At 37.3% G+C, this 16,407-nt stretch overlaps 1 protein-coding gene across 2 annotated transcripts in view; it reads right to left on the bottom strand.

Annotated features, from left to right (window-relative positions):
* Nucleotides 1-2,087: 2,087 nt before the first annotated feature.
* Plbd1 (phospholipase B domain containing 1) overlaps nt 2,088-16,407 on the bottom strand; it is a 66,462-nt gene continuing 52,142 nt past the window's right edge. Inside the window, exons 7-11 of one of the 2 annotated variants that reach the window (XM_047548374.1) lie at nt 9,029-9,229; nt 8,779-8,919; nt 5,115-5,300; nt 4,251-4,357; nt 2,088-2,369 (exon numbers count right to left, since the gene is read on the bottom strand). In XM_047548374.1, the coding sequence (XP_047404330.1) occupies nt 2,187-2,369; nt 4,251-4,357; nt 5,115-5,300; nt 8,779-8,919; nt 9,029-9,229 (818 nt within the window). In that variant the 3' untranslated portion in view covers nt 2,088-2,186. Of the gene's footprint in view, nt 2,370-4,250; nt 4,358-5,046; nt 5,301-8,778; nt 8,920-9,028; nt 9,230-16,407 lie in introns of those variants that run through there. The other variant, XR_007108201.1, reaches the window with a different exon arrangement.

Consider the following 16,407-nt stretch of genomic DNA (forward strand, 5'->3'; position numbering starts at 1 on the left):
TTTATTACCCTCTACTTTGAACTTTGTCAGAGTAATTTTCACCTGTTTTAAGTGTGAGCAAACCTCTTTTTAAATTATGTTTTGCTAGTAAATATATAAATGGCATACGAAGACAATATCTGTTGTTAACAGTTAACTTTATGAGGTAACTATATCCCTCCATTTCTCTGGACTCACTCTTACTGTTTCACACAGTATTTAACTTTATTAGAGAAGTAGAGAGCTTTCTTCTTTGAACAGTGAATATTTGTTTGAATACCATTTGCCTCACAGAGAGGTGTTCCCCCCATTCCCATTGCCCTAAAATAAATACCTTGAAAAAAGTGGCCTGAAGCAAGGAGCTTAGAATCTTAGGTGCATCTCTCTGCAGAAGTCTCACAGCATTGTGTAAGTGTTAACTTAGTTTTTGTTACTTGGTTTTTTGCTTTAAATATTCTCCAAATTATCATTTATGCAGCAAGTTTAGTGTCAATATTCCATGATAGGCATTTATCTTGTTCCATGAGTTCTCCAGTACTGTATAAAGTTAACAAAATAATAGCTGTGGTATCTCTCACTTACATATACTGTGATCTCAGCACAGTAGGGTACTGCAGATACCTTCCAAGTATTCTCCCTGACTTTCCTTCTTAGGCCATGTCAGTATCCTCAGTATCTTAAGATTTTGTTGTTGTTGTCACTGACCTGTTGTTGGCCTATTTTATTCTAGTTTCCAGAAAAACTGTGTCCCAGTATTAGATTATTGCAAATAATTATCTAAAACCAATATGTGATTTTGTTTTTGCAAACTATTTACTGGGCAAATGCTGTTTTTTGTTGACTTGATTTTTCTGAGATACACACAAGAAAATAGTAATTCCCCTGAGGCATTTGTTAGTACAGCTCACTTACCTAATTCCTGAAACTCATTTATCCTCTTCAGCCAGCGAGGAAAGGGGAGGAATAGGATAATACATGTTTTGTATTCTCATCTTCACATGATTCTTATCATGTCAAAATAAACTTTTCTTTGTTTTTTTATTTGTAGAGTCAACTAAATACCTGTCATTTAAATGCTGTCTTATTTTTTGTAAATAAGGTAACTGGGCAATCAAACACCTTTTGGGGATCCTGGCTTTAGTATTTTATCAACCATTTCAAAACTAAATATAAGTATAAATCCTTTTGTAGGAAGCTTGCATCCTGATTTTATTTCAGTTGAGAGTGTAAATAAGACAAATGTAAGGCCTTCCTAATGTCTAATATTAACTGGGCTATAGAAAGTTGCCCTGTTTTTATTAGGTTTTGAAGGTTTCTGTGTCTTTTTTTTTTTTTTTTTCTTTTTTTCTTAAATGTACAGTAGAGTGGCGTCTGTTTAAGTGTTAACTGTAGTGGGGTTTTGTCCAACAAGCCTGAAATTTATACTTTGAAATAAATGACTGGGTTTTTAACATTCTGAGTACTCTTGATTCATTGACTATTATCAGCCCTTGTAGTTTTTTTCTTTTGAAAATCTCTCTTTGTTTTCAATCACCCCAGTATATACTGCACAGTATGACTTGCTTTACCTACTTAGCAATTCCATAGCATTTAAACCACATGTAGTTTTCTTGCTCAAAAGAAAAGTTTCTATGCAGAATTGCTGTTAAATAGGATACAATGCTTTTAACTAATGGGGGACAACAGTAAGGCTTACTATATTGTGTGCCTAATGTGTACCACACAGATTCAACTAAGCCTATTGATGAAAGAGATATCAACTGCTTCACCATCCCATCCTCTAAGGCTTTGTCATTAAGCATATCCAGCTAGGAGAAAGAAAACATTGAAGTTCTTAGTAGTCTGGAAGTGGCACTCATCTCAGGTTCAATTCACTAGAACTTAGTCACATAGCACAACTACCTAAGGGTCTGGGAGATATAGTCTAGTCTGCAGGCATAAAAGCAGAATAATGGATTTTGGTAAATGAAAGTGGGTTTTGCTGTACTATTGTGTGTTAGCTTGAACGCTGAAGCCTAGTATTGTTACATTATACATGTTTCTTCTGAATGTCCCGAGCAAGTGAATGCTTGTTAAAAACAAGTCAGTGGAAAATTAAAATGACAAACTGAATTTAATATATTTTATTAAGAATAGTTCTGATGGGGAAAACAGCTAAAATAGAGCCTTTGGTATCTTGTTTGCAGCATTCTGTTCCCTCATCTCCTTCATTTTATGTCAATTTTCAAAATTGGTTTCATGGTAATAAAATCAAAGTTGTAGACTTCTGGCATGCCCTGATGCAGAGTTTTGTTGAAACGGTTCCAACGAAAAACAGGGAGGCCACCTTGTACTGTGGGACCACTTATGGCATAGGCTGTGTACTGAGATGCTAGGTAGATATCTGTCACCTGGAAAGAGAGGGGAGGGGGACATTTTAGAAAACCATTTGGGAAAAAACTTGACTAAATGCATGCCTTTATTTTCACCCTTCTGTTTCCAAAGTCACAATATTAGCATCCTTTAAGACAAACATTTCCTATATGAAGCTTCATATCTGTAATGTACTCTTCTATATCCATTTGGCATTCAAATATGTATTGACTGAGAAGAAATGAGATCTGCATTCTTTCTTATATTCAGAATTCTCCCTCCAAAACTTATTTTAAAAGCACTTGACCCCTCTGTGACTCAGTTTTTCATATTTTTCATTTGTAAAATGAGCTAATAACCCTTTTCATAGAATTTTCATGAGAATTAATGAAAGCAATGCTTAGAGCAGTACCTAGAATATATTATGTCCTCAAAGTTATTAATCAGGTCAGTAATGAGTTTTAAAGTAGAAGAAACTATCAAAAAATGAGATCCATGGTTCTTGCGATCTCCTAACCACCAGGTAACTGCAGATCTTAATCTTGGAGGGGAAGAAAATCCTGTGTTCAAAATGGCTCCAAAAAGAATCAGGGACCGAGACCGTAGCTCAGTGGTAGAGCACTTGGCACTGGGTTTGATCCGCAACACCACATAAAAATAAATAAAATATAGGTATTGTGTCCATCTACAACTAAAAAAAATTTTTTTAATTATATTTTTAACATCCTTTGACAATTTGAAGATGGAAGCTTAGCTGGATTCCTGTAGGCAAGACAACAGGTGATTTTTTTCGTGTTTATTCTGGGACAAATATTTCATTGCTGAATGTTTGCAAATACTATGAAATATACAAACATTTGTTGGGGTTTCATGGGTGCCAAGCTTTCTACATTCCTCTCCCACCACCACCACCACTACCTTTTTTTACTTCACACAACATTGAGCATCATTAAGATGAAACCTTGCCTTCCTCACATAGAGAAAAAGGTTGAGTTATTATTTCCTGTTTAAGAATTAGACTGATAGAAAAACAAATGTGTAAATGATGTCAGTAGTCTCATAATTTCTAAGCCAATGATAGAATTAGTTCACTCTTTAAAAGCTTTCTTCCATAATTTAGGAAAGGTGCAACATATATAAGCCAAAAGTGCAAAAAGATGAATGATTCTGTCCACCAAGCAGTTAACTTGTACTACTGGACATCCCAAAACCATAGGTAAACTAGCAAGCAGCTCTCTGATGGAAAAGACGCTGGTTTTTAAAGTTTGCTGATTTCCATAGTATAAATCTGCCCACTTTGACTGATTTGAAGCCATCAATATGTCAACAATTAGTTCTTGCATGCCATATGAGCGGGCTTCAAAACATTATTGCAAACCTATGTATTAACTATGATGTGAGACCTATTACAATACTTAAAACCAATTCTAACATGACCCTTAGGGCTTTGGGCACCTGGTCTAGTACTCCTGTTCCTTCAATTAAATTCAAGTCATGTTTAATATGAAATCACACTGCTCTCAATAATATGTTCTTTGAATTTGGGACCAGTCTGGTAAAACTTACCATCATCATCATCATCATGATTCTGTACATTTACAAATAACTATGTCCTGTTCAAAACATTTTGTGGATATTAAAAATTTGTTCTTCACAAGACACTAAGAGTTTTGTAAGTACTGTTGTTTTCATTTTACAAATGAGGCAATGGAAACATTACAAAATTGTGAGATTAAGTGGCAGAGAAGACCTGAAATTAGGCAATGAGATCTACTGCCAGAATCTCTGAAAAAGCTGGTTGCTGAATTAAACTTTTTGTTTAGGGACATTATTATGTTTTATGTCAAGAAAGCCTCTTCAGCTTTGCCTTTGTCCTACTTGCTGATTGACATTAAATTCAAAAGCCAATAGCATGTTACCTTTGTGTCATAGCAACCTCCTGGACTTGGGTTAAGTGAGTTCAGGTCCTCACGGCAGCAGATGGTATTACAGGGATCACCCTTACTATAAGGGTCCTTCTTATAATCTAGAAAACAAAATAATGGAGGAAAGAGTGAGTATTGGGTATTCTGAGATACACTTGTCCATTGTAAGACTTTTGGACCTATAAAGACTAGATTTGAGGGCCTATTAAAGCCTGGAAACCCAGCTTGCTCTCAGGTACAGACATCTCTCGGCTTATATTAGCTAACTGCAAATCCTCTGCACAAGGCCTAGCTGGCTTCAAGAACCTTGCACAGGGAAGTAAATGGAAGAAAAATAATAGAAGATAACTGTGCATCATTTTTTTTTTTCCAATAAAAGAAACACAGATTTCATTTTGATACTATTTGTCAAAAATCAGTTATGAATATTTTTTGTTTTATTAGTTGTTTTTGTCCTTGGAAGGAAACCTGCATTTGGGGAGTGGAGGGCTATCCTGTATGGCCTGTTTCTTCTGGGTGTTTTACTTTTTGCTTTCTTCTGAGGTGCTGGGGATTCAAACCCAGGCCCGTGCACATGCTCGGCAAGCACTCTACAAGGTGAGCTATTTGCCCTCTCTGTGTGTTTTACATATAATGTTTTTTCAATTCAAATCTGTAGAATCTTCCCTGTCATTTTATAAAGGAGCTCAAAATCTATTTGCTGAGTATAAAATATGTAGAGTATTAATTGAATACTAAATACTTAAATAACTTCTTAAAATTCCTTCTAGTACACAGATGTTAAACTTACATGGATTCTTTATCCATGGGGAAGAAAAGGAGTTTTGAAGAATGATTCTTGAGAAATGTGCTACGTACTGTTGTATCGCATGATATATTTCATGGATGCCATATCAGTCACTTTGCCTTGGTCACGCCGGAAGATTTTGGCTCGTGGTGCTAAGTCATAAGAGTAGTCCAAACCCAGCTTCTGTACTAGCAGTGGGTAACCACTCCAGTTGTAGACTTTTTCATGGAAAGGAATGTTGTAGGAAGGCCAATATCCTAATTTAGAATGGAAGAGAAGGAAGGGTGAAATTAATAGGAAGACTGAAAAGAAGAGAGAAGCAATAAGAGAACTTGAAATTGATAGTATTTTTTTCTGAAAATTGTCGGGTGTGTAATTACAAAATGAAACTGCATAGAAAATAGTTTTGAATATGAAGTCTGACAGCCAGTCAGCCTTTTAAATTTCCAGAATTGGTTTAACTCTAGATTATTTTGTTAGGGGAAGAAGAACATCAGAATTCTTTCTTTTACCCCAAAATTCTGACCTTTTCATCTGTAAAGCAAAACAACATATAATGCAGTGTCATAGGAGCTCATTTAAGTGACTGAGCTACTGAAATGCCAAGATGGTTCACAATTGGCCTAAAAAGGGAGACTTCAGAGGCTAACCATGGATGGTGGAAGAACACTGTACTGCGGATCAGAAAACCAAACACCTAAATTCTAGGTTCAGGGATGAATGGGACATAGGCAATTAGCCTCAATTTTTTTTTTTTTTTTTCTTTCTGTGAGAGGGTGGGAGGGAAAGAGGAAGCCTATAACGAGAGGGGGCTGGGGATGGCCTTTAATGTTCCAGCAAACTTTAAGTCCTTTGACTACAAATGTCTGTAAAAGCTCAGCTAGCTTCGTTCAAAGATTCATAGTGTGCCATAGCCACTCAGCTCGTTAGTCATTTTACCACCAAACATGACACAACTCTAGTAGAAGCATTTTAGGAACATCCTAGATACCACTGGCCTGGGTTATTGCCGACAGGGCAGTCAGTCAAAATAAGGGTGTCTCCATCATTTAAGGAATCATTTACCACCTCTATATTCTCAGTCCTTGTTTGCCTGTCTCCATTTTATTGTTGTATGGGATCTTCTAGACAAGGAGGAAGTTATTAAGACAAAAGAAATGACAGCCCTTTTAACCTTGCTAATCCGGGACGAGTGAGCATCAGGAAGAAAGAGAGAAGAATGACACTGACATTACAGGATAGAATATACCTAGGTTATACAGATTCAGGAGTTACTTTGCCTGGATTTGAAGCCTGGTTCAGCCATAATTAGCTATGTGGGGCTGGGGATATAGTTCAGTTGGTAAAGTGCTTGCCCTGCAAGCTTGGGGCCCTGGGTTTGATCCCCAGCACCACAAAAAAAAAAAAAAAAAAAAAAAAAAAAAAAAGAATTAGTTATGTGACCTTGGACAAATTACCTACTCTTACCTGTGCCTTAGTTTCTTCGTTTTTATAACAGAGTGACAGCATTTGCCTTACAAAGGTTATTGTGAGCATTAACCCATTAAGTTCCAAGATTCAATTCAGCAAGTATTCTAACAAAATTGACAGGGATACATTAAATAGATAAGAAATCATAATCTAGAGCTTATGTATTGTATTATTTTAATTACATAATATAACTTATTTGAGCACATCTTTCTGAGCCTGCCTTATAGTAAAATGGTAAGTTAATATTAACGTATTATATAGTATGTACTATATTTTAGCTTTTATAGGGGTTCTATATCTGGGACATTGGGACAAAATGGATAAAATGCATTCAAACAAAGTGTTTGTGATATTGTCCAGTACTTGATAAACATTAGATGAATACTTATTATTTCTTTTTATAAGAACAGCTCAAATGAGTAATAGAAGATGGCTGCTATTTTACATTTTTCATAAAGCTTCATGATTTACAAAAGCATTTAAAATAGAGCAACTTCAGTCTCACAACAAACTGGTGATACACAATTATTATTTTAGCAGTCCAACCTTTAAGGTTGGTGCAGTCAGCTCCTAAGTGAGCCTAAGAGAGAGCTGCTTGCTCAAAGTAGCATTTTTTCTTTGCACCATTGCTAATAAAATAGGATTTAGGTTCTTTGCACTCCCATTCTTAAATCCCATGAAACGTCTCTAAGACTAATAAGAGCTGATACTGATATATATGTATGTATATGTATATGTATGTATATATACATAAATATATATATGTGTGTTGTGTGTGTATATATATATGTGTGTGTGTTTTGCAAAGAAGAAAATGCTACTTTGAGTAAGCATCTCTCTTGAGGCACACTTTTAGGAGCTGTGGTTGGATAATTAGTTCTCAGTTTTGAATTGCTGTGTTATCCAAGTAACTAATGATTTGGTGTCTCACAATTTTTCCCTATAATAAAGAAGGAAGGTCTCCTGCTTGGTAGGATATGAACTGCATGGCAATTGAAACCTCCACCTTGAAAATTTGCTTTATGTGTAAGTCTTATGTGCATTTAGTTGGTGTAAGTCACTCTATGTTGAGAAGCCTCACTCCAGAAATCATTACAAAGTGTAACCTGGGACGGAACAGGACCAGGTCCTGATCCCTAGGGACCACACTCTATCTTGGTTTTGTTCCTACTCATCTATCAGCTGATGATCTATCACATTTGTCTCCTATCTAGTCTCCCTTCTCCTCAGCAATGGTTAGTCTATTCTCCCATGCCCCAAACTCTCATTTTCTACAGAATAAAGGTTAAACTGCTTAACAGATTTATGAGACTAACATTTTCTCCCATTACTACCTATCTCAATTTTCATGATCACTCTGTGAAATTGTAAATATTCTACATTCTCACATCCAAAAATTATTGGGAGCCAAATGAGTTTCAGAATTGAGGTTTTTTCAGATCCTAGTATAGCAATGGAGTACATTATATATGACATATTTTCTGTGGGGAACATCTCATAATCAAAAATATTCATATTTTTGTAGCCTAATGCATATATGGTATCTTTAAGAGGAAATAATGACAATAAAAAGATAATTCAAATTTACTTTTGACCCTTTTTTGGGCCAAAAAATTAGTTCAGATCATGTAATATTTTGCTACCAAGTGAGCCAAGACCAAAACAACAAGAATTTTTGGTTTTACAATTTGGGGTTTTCAAAATGACAAATAAGTGATTGTGGATCTATCCCCTGTTTTACAGATGAAGAAAGTGAGGCTTGGAGAGGTGGGATAATTTGCCCAAGATTTTGCGGAGCCAAGATTCAAATCCAGGTAATGCAAATAGTTAATCCTAGATTCCTCAGTCTAGGATAGAAGCAAAGCGTATTGAGGCAAACCATCTATACTAAACTGCTAAGTTCTTAGAGGGGAGGGAGTTTGTATCCTTGCTTTTCTGGCACCTGAGCCAGAGTAGTACTCCATTAATACTTTCTGAATCGAATTTAAAGCTTTAATCAGGAACCCAAGAGAGAAGGCAATATTAGCACCATGAGAAATCATAGGGCCATAAATGCCTGACCTGTGTCCCAATCTGCCCATAGTCCCTTATGAACTGAGGTATAGTTTTACCTGTTGTGCTGACCTTGGTAATTCTTTCCCAGTGTAACTAGCAATGGCATCCCCATCTTTTCTTGCCCATCATCTGTTCACACACCAAACACCCCAAGCATACACACACATGTGCATACTCATCAAACTTTCAGACACAGCCTGAAGAAGATACCTTTCCGTAGAACTTCAGTTTGTTCAGAATATTCTACATATGTAGGAATTTGCTCCACAACGTAGAGAGTGCCTTTGCCAAGGCTATTATTCAGCTTTACCTTCTTCAGGTCCAGGACCATGTACTGATTATTATATGTGCCTGAAATATTGGGAAATATGAAGGCATAGCATGGATGTGCTTTACTGGTTAACAACTCAAAAGTTAAACATATGTATGTGCCTGAAAGTTATTCTGCAAGGCCACTTACCAGAGTTGTATTTTGAAAATATCTCTGCCCACCCCTTGCCATCACTTGCCATCATATTTGCCACACGGACTCTTTGCCAGGCCAGGAGAGTCTCAGGTATCACCTCCTTCAGTAGAGTTTTATTGTATACACTATTTGTGGTCTGCAGCAATACCAAACCACTGCTAAGAATGTAAAAGTCATCCAGGGACTCCAAAAACCCTACAGAAAAGACAAACATACAAATCAGCATATGTTTGCATGGGATGTTTTACCATCATTTTTTAGCACATAACTTTACATACTCAGTGCATTTTACAAACTATGTTATTATTTTCCTTGATCTGTAGGAGACTCTCCCAGCTTTGACTTAGCTATGGGGTAGCTACCCAACTACTGCTTAAGGTGGTGGTCACCCCTAGATTCTCCATTGTTTGATAGTATGACAAAAATACATTAAATCAGGAGTAATTCAAGTTTCCAAAATGATACACGGAAATACAGCCTGACTTGCTAGGATTTTTTCAAGCAAACTTTTAATTGGGGAGGATATTAGCAGGGCTCATTGTTGCATAATTAAGATTATGGATGCCTTCTCTCACTACATTTCTGTATTGTACAAATCTATGGGTCTACATGATTTTTATAAATGAAAAACATCTACATGGATAAAAGTGAACATGGTTTTGAAATTAGGACACTTAACACTCTGGGTCAATGCTTTTTCTAAATATTGGAGGCAACACTGGAAAATTGGTGAAGTTACAAGTCTTTTCTGAAGGCCTATTTTGTGGTTTATTCTGAGCTGAGTGTAGAAGATCAGGTGCAGCTGTAACAATGAGAGGATATATTGTCATCAGTAATTGACAACAGTGGACAAACTGACGGTGTTATAGAAATGTCAGGAAAGGGCCCTAGTGAGGGACTTTTTGTGATACAGTCCTCTGGAGCATCCTTCGTGAATGGGATTAATGCCACTGTAAGAGAGGTTCCAGAAGCTTTTGCTAACCCCTCTGCCATGGGAGGATGCAGCAACAGGCACCTTCTGTGGGGAAGGGCCTTCACTGGCATGGAATCTGCTGGGGTCTTATCTTGGATATCCCAGTCTTGAGAACTGTGAGCAACTTTTTTTTTTTTTTTCAGTGCTGGAGCTAGAACATAGGGCTTCACACAAAAAATTTCAATAGTTTATCAATTACCCAGCCTAAGGTATTTAGTTATAGCCATCAGAATAGACAGAAATAGTCCCAAATTTCCACCATTTTTATATCACTTTGATCATTTTTGCCATATCTGAATTATTGTTGATATTTTTGTTTTATTTTTTAATTAAAAAGTAAAAATTGCATAGTTTTATGACATACAGCATGACATTTTAATAGGTGTGTACATTATGAATGGTTAATTCAAGCTTTTAAACATATACATTACTTAATATTTTCTTTATATGGACTCCATTTTAAAACTTAAAATACTTAGCCTTGTCATTTACATTAATGTCTAAGGAACCATACATTTAATGTGGGGTTTTTTCCCATAAAACACATTAAAACAAATGCATTTCTACTAACATGCAAAAAATATTTGTTCCTGTGTCACCTAAAATCACTTTAACAGCATTATGCATGATAGTTCTGAAACAGAATAGGTAGGTGGGTTCAAATAATGTGATCACTTCAGTTAAAGACTCAAAAGCTTGAACTGGGAGTCAGAAGTCCTGCATTTTAGTTACCTGCCCCTCATGAGTGTGGCAAGTCTCATTCTGCCTCTCTTCCTGTTTCCTTCCTCTGATAACCTGGGACTAAGTGATGCCACTCAACTCTAACAATGTATAATTTCTGGAAATTTCTGAAAATCTTCATGAAAGTCACATGATAATAAGAGTATTCAGCTAACACAATGGGCTTCTCCACAAGGTAGCCAATAGGCTATTTAGAAGTTTATGTAAACCGGAGACAGTTGCATACTCCAAGTGATACCAGGTGGTACAATGGCACCCTTGAATGAAATTTTAGTGGGTGACTTCTCTGGGAAGACACAACCTGGACTTGGGGAATACATGTAGCTTGGCAGGATGTGGAAGTATTCAATGACCATTCACTTCTTGGTCTGGGCTTCTTTTACAGTGCTTATACTGTAAACCATGCTTGGCACTCTTGAGTGAGCTCTCTAATAGAAAATTCCCTTACTTTACCACATCATGTTTCTGGCATGCTTCACTTTGCTAATTCATTCCTTACTGTAGCTGCCTCTCTGGACACAAGAGGGCAGGCATTCTTTAAAATGTGTAAGTGAATGACTAGTACTAATGTTTAAGAAGCGATTGGAAGGTGGAAAAAATATAGGTCACCCAGAGTTCTAGAACACAAAACATGAATTGATTGGCAAAAACTATTGTTGAGGAAACTAAGTCTATATTTTAAAGTTTACAATAACAAATAAAAGGCCCAGAGAGGGGACAAAGTCCTGACAGATTGCCCTATAAGAGAAAAAAATGTTCTTTGACTATGTAAAAGTATAATCTTGCACTCATGTGTCATTAGCAGCTTTGGAAGGCTCACTTCAGGAGAAGTGAGACACACGCGTTTTATGAATGCAAACATCTGATAAGCTACTGGCTGAAACTTTAAAAAGAGGGTGGGGGTCTTTTGGTTAATGAAGCATATTTTAAGACATAAAATGAATCACAAAAATAAACAGGAACCACTATCTCCAGATGCCATTTAGACCTGTTGCTTACTTCACACCAGAAAAATTTACCCTAATTATCCTACTGCATGTATTGGCTGCTCCAAAGCTCACATGGTGCAGACCAAACACACTGCTTCCTTTTAGATGAGTCAACAAGTGTCGAGCAAGGACAGACATAACATACAGCAATGCTCCCAGCCTTGATTTCATTTTCTAAGATTTCAGTTACCTGAGGCCAACTGTGATCTGAAGGTATTAAATGGAAAATTTCAGAAATACACAATTCATAACTTTATTATAGTACATTGTCATAACTTTTCTTACCATTGTTAATCTCACACTGTGCCTAAATTTATAAATTAAACTCTGTCATAGTTATATTCAATAGGAAAAACAGAGAAGATATAGATTTCGGTATGGCCTGTAGTTTTAGGCATCCACTGGGGATTTTGGAAAATATATCTCCTATGGATAAGGGAGGACTAGTGTATAATTCAAGGCCCATCATATGAATCATGGCTTTAAAAATAACTGTGCTGCATTTTTTTCAACCCTCACTCTGTCCCTGTTCTGGGCAATGTGACTTTGCAGCATTTCCATCAAGTAGTGTTGTTAGTTTCCCCACCTCTTAAATCTGGGCTGGGTTTGGCACTTGCTGCAGCACATAAACATCTGCCAGTTCTGAGATGAAGCCTCAAGAGACCTGGCATACTTCTACTCACTCTTGTGACCCTGTTGCTGCTTTGTAGACTGACGCATTCTATCCTGGTCTCTAGGATGAAAGACCACATGAAAGAAGACCTAATTACCTCAGTCAACCCCAAACATGCAAGCAAGTGCATCCAGGACCCCAGGCCCACAGAGCTGCCTACCCAACCCACAGCCCGTTCCAGATGCATGAATGTTCCCCACTGAGACATCTAGAAAGAACTACTAAGCAGACCTGTGCACTCATAAGCAATACCAGTCACATACTGCTTTTAGCTGCAGAATTGGGAGTATTATTCTTATTTTGCAGCCATAACTGATACAGTAATATTAGTTCAGATAGACAGTTCATTTTGCTTTTTATTGTCTGACTGCCATTTCATTTTAACATGGCCAAAACACATAGGAAATCTCTTTTCTTACTTTAAAAAAAGAGTGACAACTTTGAACCATATTCAGCCTTTCTGTTCATCTCATTCCCTCAGCTGAGGAGGAACAATATCATTTCTTGGAACTGTGGAAAGTACCACTTGCCCTGAGCCACCCTATTTCTTTGAGCCAGTGCAATAGTCAGTCAACAAATGTTTAGTAAACACCTCTCAGATGCCAAACACTGCAGCGGTCCCAGCCCACAGACTGTGTCAGAATTCCCTCATAGCTTCTTCAAAAGGCTTATGCCCAAGCACCCGCCTTCATCTCCCTCTGTTCTCTGAGTCTCCATCAGAACTCCTGATCATAGGTTGCTATTTGTAACTGGAAAATATTCTGCTGGCTCAGTCCAAGGAAAGAAGTCCATGGGCTGGCTTCCTCCCATTCCAGGACACAAGATTCCTGCATCTCTTTATTTTGTCTGTTCCACAATGGACTTAGCCTTCCCGCCTTACAAAATCGTGTTAACCTGCTTACCTGCCTGCTAAAATCCTGATAACAATCAACTTCTACTTCTCCTCCCCAGGATTAATCATGTAAGTAGTTACTGAGCACACGTCTGCCTAATCCTGCAGTATGAATGTGGCCAATGCAGGGTTCAGGCTGCTGCATGTGTACTGTGAAGCCTGCATATTTTGTGGTGCCCACCTAAAAGGATTGGAAAGTCTCTTAAAGTTTTTATAGAGTAAATATTTTAAAAGGTAGGTTTGCATTTGATCTGCATTCTGTTATCATCATCCACATCAAAATGAAATTTGTTTTTCTTCAAAAATAAATTATCTTAATTCCAATTGTATGATTTATTTCCTTTTTTCTTTTCTATTCACTCCATAAAATGTACACTCCATCAGGGAAGGAAGGGACTTTTTCTGCCTTGTTAACTTGCGCTTATTCACTTCAGAGCCAGGAAAAGGGTTTAATGCACAATAGGTGCTCAATAAATTACTGTGAAATCTAAGGGGAAAAAAAGAAGACAGTGTTGATCAACATTTACTGTATGTATACTACATCCTGATCCCTTGTGCTTAAGAAGGGAGCTATCATTTGACCCTCTAGAAAAGTGCTTAAATAAACTTTTCAAACTATTTGAAGCTAATAGACCTCATGAGGAATAAACTTAAGACTGACTCTGAACACATGCCTTTTCCACTTTATACACACCTGACAGATGTGATGGGGACAGATATGTCATCATGAAAACTGTGACAACATTAAGTCAACACATAAAATGAAACAATAATGCAAACAAGTACATTAGAAACAATGAAGAAGAATGAGTCATAAGGAGTTTCATGTTCAGACAGGGTGGAGTTGGGGGAATCACCTTATGACCAGTTAATCAAGAAAAATATGGAAAACAAGGTAGGATCTGGAAGGAGAGCAGGGAGGAAGCATCTTGAGCTAGGTTGTGAAAGAATATTGAGACAGATGTGAGCTAGCAGACCTGTGTCCTGGGTGGTAACCAAGGCGAGGTGACAAACTAAAGAAAGGTACTTTAAGAAAACAGAAATTAAATGCTACAGAATTTATTAGTAATCCTTTGGAATATGTGCCCTGGTTCTGCTATTATTTCTTCCTTTTCTTTGGATTTTGTTTTTCAAAGTAGTGGACATGAATTTTGGTCCATGCTCACTTGTGGATTGTTTGTATATATTTCATTTTTATGACCAAAGTCTCAAAGATCAAAAGGTAACATTAAATTAACAAAAGTAATTATAGCACATTAAAGATGTTTATACTATACATTTATTAAATACATCATTTAATAACCTACGGGAGTAATCACATTCTGAAATGTGAAATTGAGACTGAATTTTCCTGGAGCCTTGAGCCTATTTTATCTTTGTGTGCATCTACTTTCAAGTACATAAACCTGAAATTAAAAAGTCTGAGAAAATTTTTTTGCTACATCAACCACAAAGGGCACCACAGTCTCAAAGGATGGGTTCTGGACCCCACATGATAGAATCAGCCAGGGTACTAGTTAAAAATGCCCGTCTGGAAAAAAATAAAGAATTTTATGCTGTGGAATCTGCATTTTTTTGCAAGCTCCAAGGAAAACATGAAGAACATTTAAGTTTAAAGTTCTGCATACATACATGTGGGAGGACAGGTTATCTGGACACAATGCAAAGTAGGAACCGCGCATACTTCATGAAACACACTAAGTGCATTCCAGGGAGCCTTACTTATAGATAATTAAGCTTGAAGCTTCAGCCTCATAGGGATCATCATTACTGGAATCCTCAATTATAAGTACTTTGAATAGACTCCAGTTTTTGTTCCCACACAAGAGCTCCACCCACCTGGCGTGCCAGGAGGCCCTTTGAATCCATGACTCTTTCACTTTTAACTTAAATGCAAACTGAAGCATTCTGAAAGAATAAGTGGGTAATTATAGTCAGATGTATTGCATTTAAACCCAGTCCTCAACTGCTGAGCTATGTGACATGACAGGCATGCACCACTACAACCAAGCCCCCCGTTAGGTTTTTATGAAGATTGAATGACAAAATCAATGCTTAGCATAGTGTCAGTCACAGAGACAGGCACATAGTAGGGAATAAACCAAACAAGAGATTTTTGTTTTCCTTTTTATCTGATAACAAGCTGAGTACAAACAAATTTATAGTAATTTATTTAAAAACTTGAGTGCTGCCTCATTCCTATAAAAAGAGACAGGTCCCATCCATGCACTTATCATTACAGTACTACAAAAGATTAGCTTCAAGATATAACTCTGTGCTGAACACATAGATTTACTCTTGACTACTACTTTCAAGTCAATCATATAGAAGAGAGGGCAATGTGACTGGTAAATCATGAGGTTAAAGTAGAAGCTATGATCTCTTCAGCAGCCCTCATCCACTCCTCTCACTTTCATTACCCCTCCTTTCTTCCTTGCAGTACCTACCACGTCCACCTCAGATACAGGATGTATCTCCTTCCTGTCCATTTTTCCTGCCCCACAGGATATGGATATGATTTGTCCCTCAAAAGTCCACATGCTAGAAGTTTCATTCCCAGGGCAATGGCAGGGAAAGGTGGTGGGACTTTAAAGAGGTAGAACCCAGAGGAGGTGATTAGGTCATGACTGCTCTTGTGAAGGGGGTTAGGACTCATGGGTGGATTAGTTCCTATAAGAGTAAGTCTGGCTTCTCTTTGGTCTCTTGTTTCTTCTCTCTCACCATGTGATTTTTCTCACACACATGCTCCTACCACGTGATGCCACCTGCCATGGGGCCCTCACCAGAAACCAATGCTGGTGCCATGCTCTTGGAACTCTAGAAGTGTGAGCTGAAGAAACTTCTTTTCTTTGTAAATCATCCAATCTCCGGCATTTTGTTATAGCAATACAAAAAGGAATAAGACATTCCTTTTCTCCTATCTTTTCTCCTTCCTGCCATAAATATTGATTCAGTGATGATAATGTGCAAGACTCTGTGCTGGCACTGTCTCTGTGGGATTCAGACATGGATATGCAACATGAACTCTGAAAAAAATATGCACGGGGAACCTGGGAAATTCAAAGGAGGAATAACGGCATGAACATTAGTGAAATCTTCTAAAAT

This window comes from Sciurus carolinensis, chromosome 4 (assembly GCF_902686445.1).
Source record: "Sciurus carolinensis chromosome 4, mSciCar1.2, whole genome shotgun sequence".
Taxonomy (NCBI): Eukaryota; Metazoa; Chordata; class Mammalia; order Rodentia; family Sciuridae; genus Sciurus; species Sciurus carolinensis.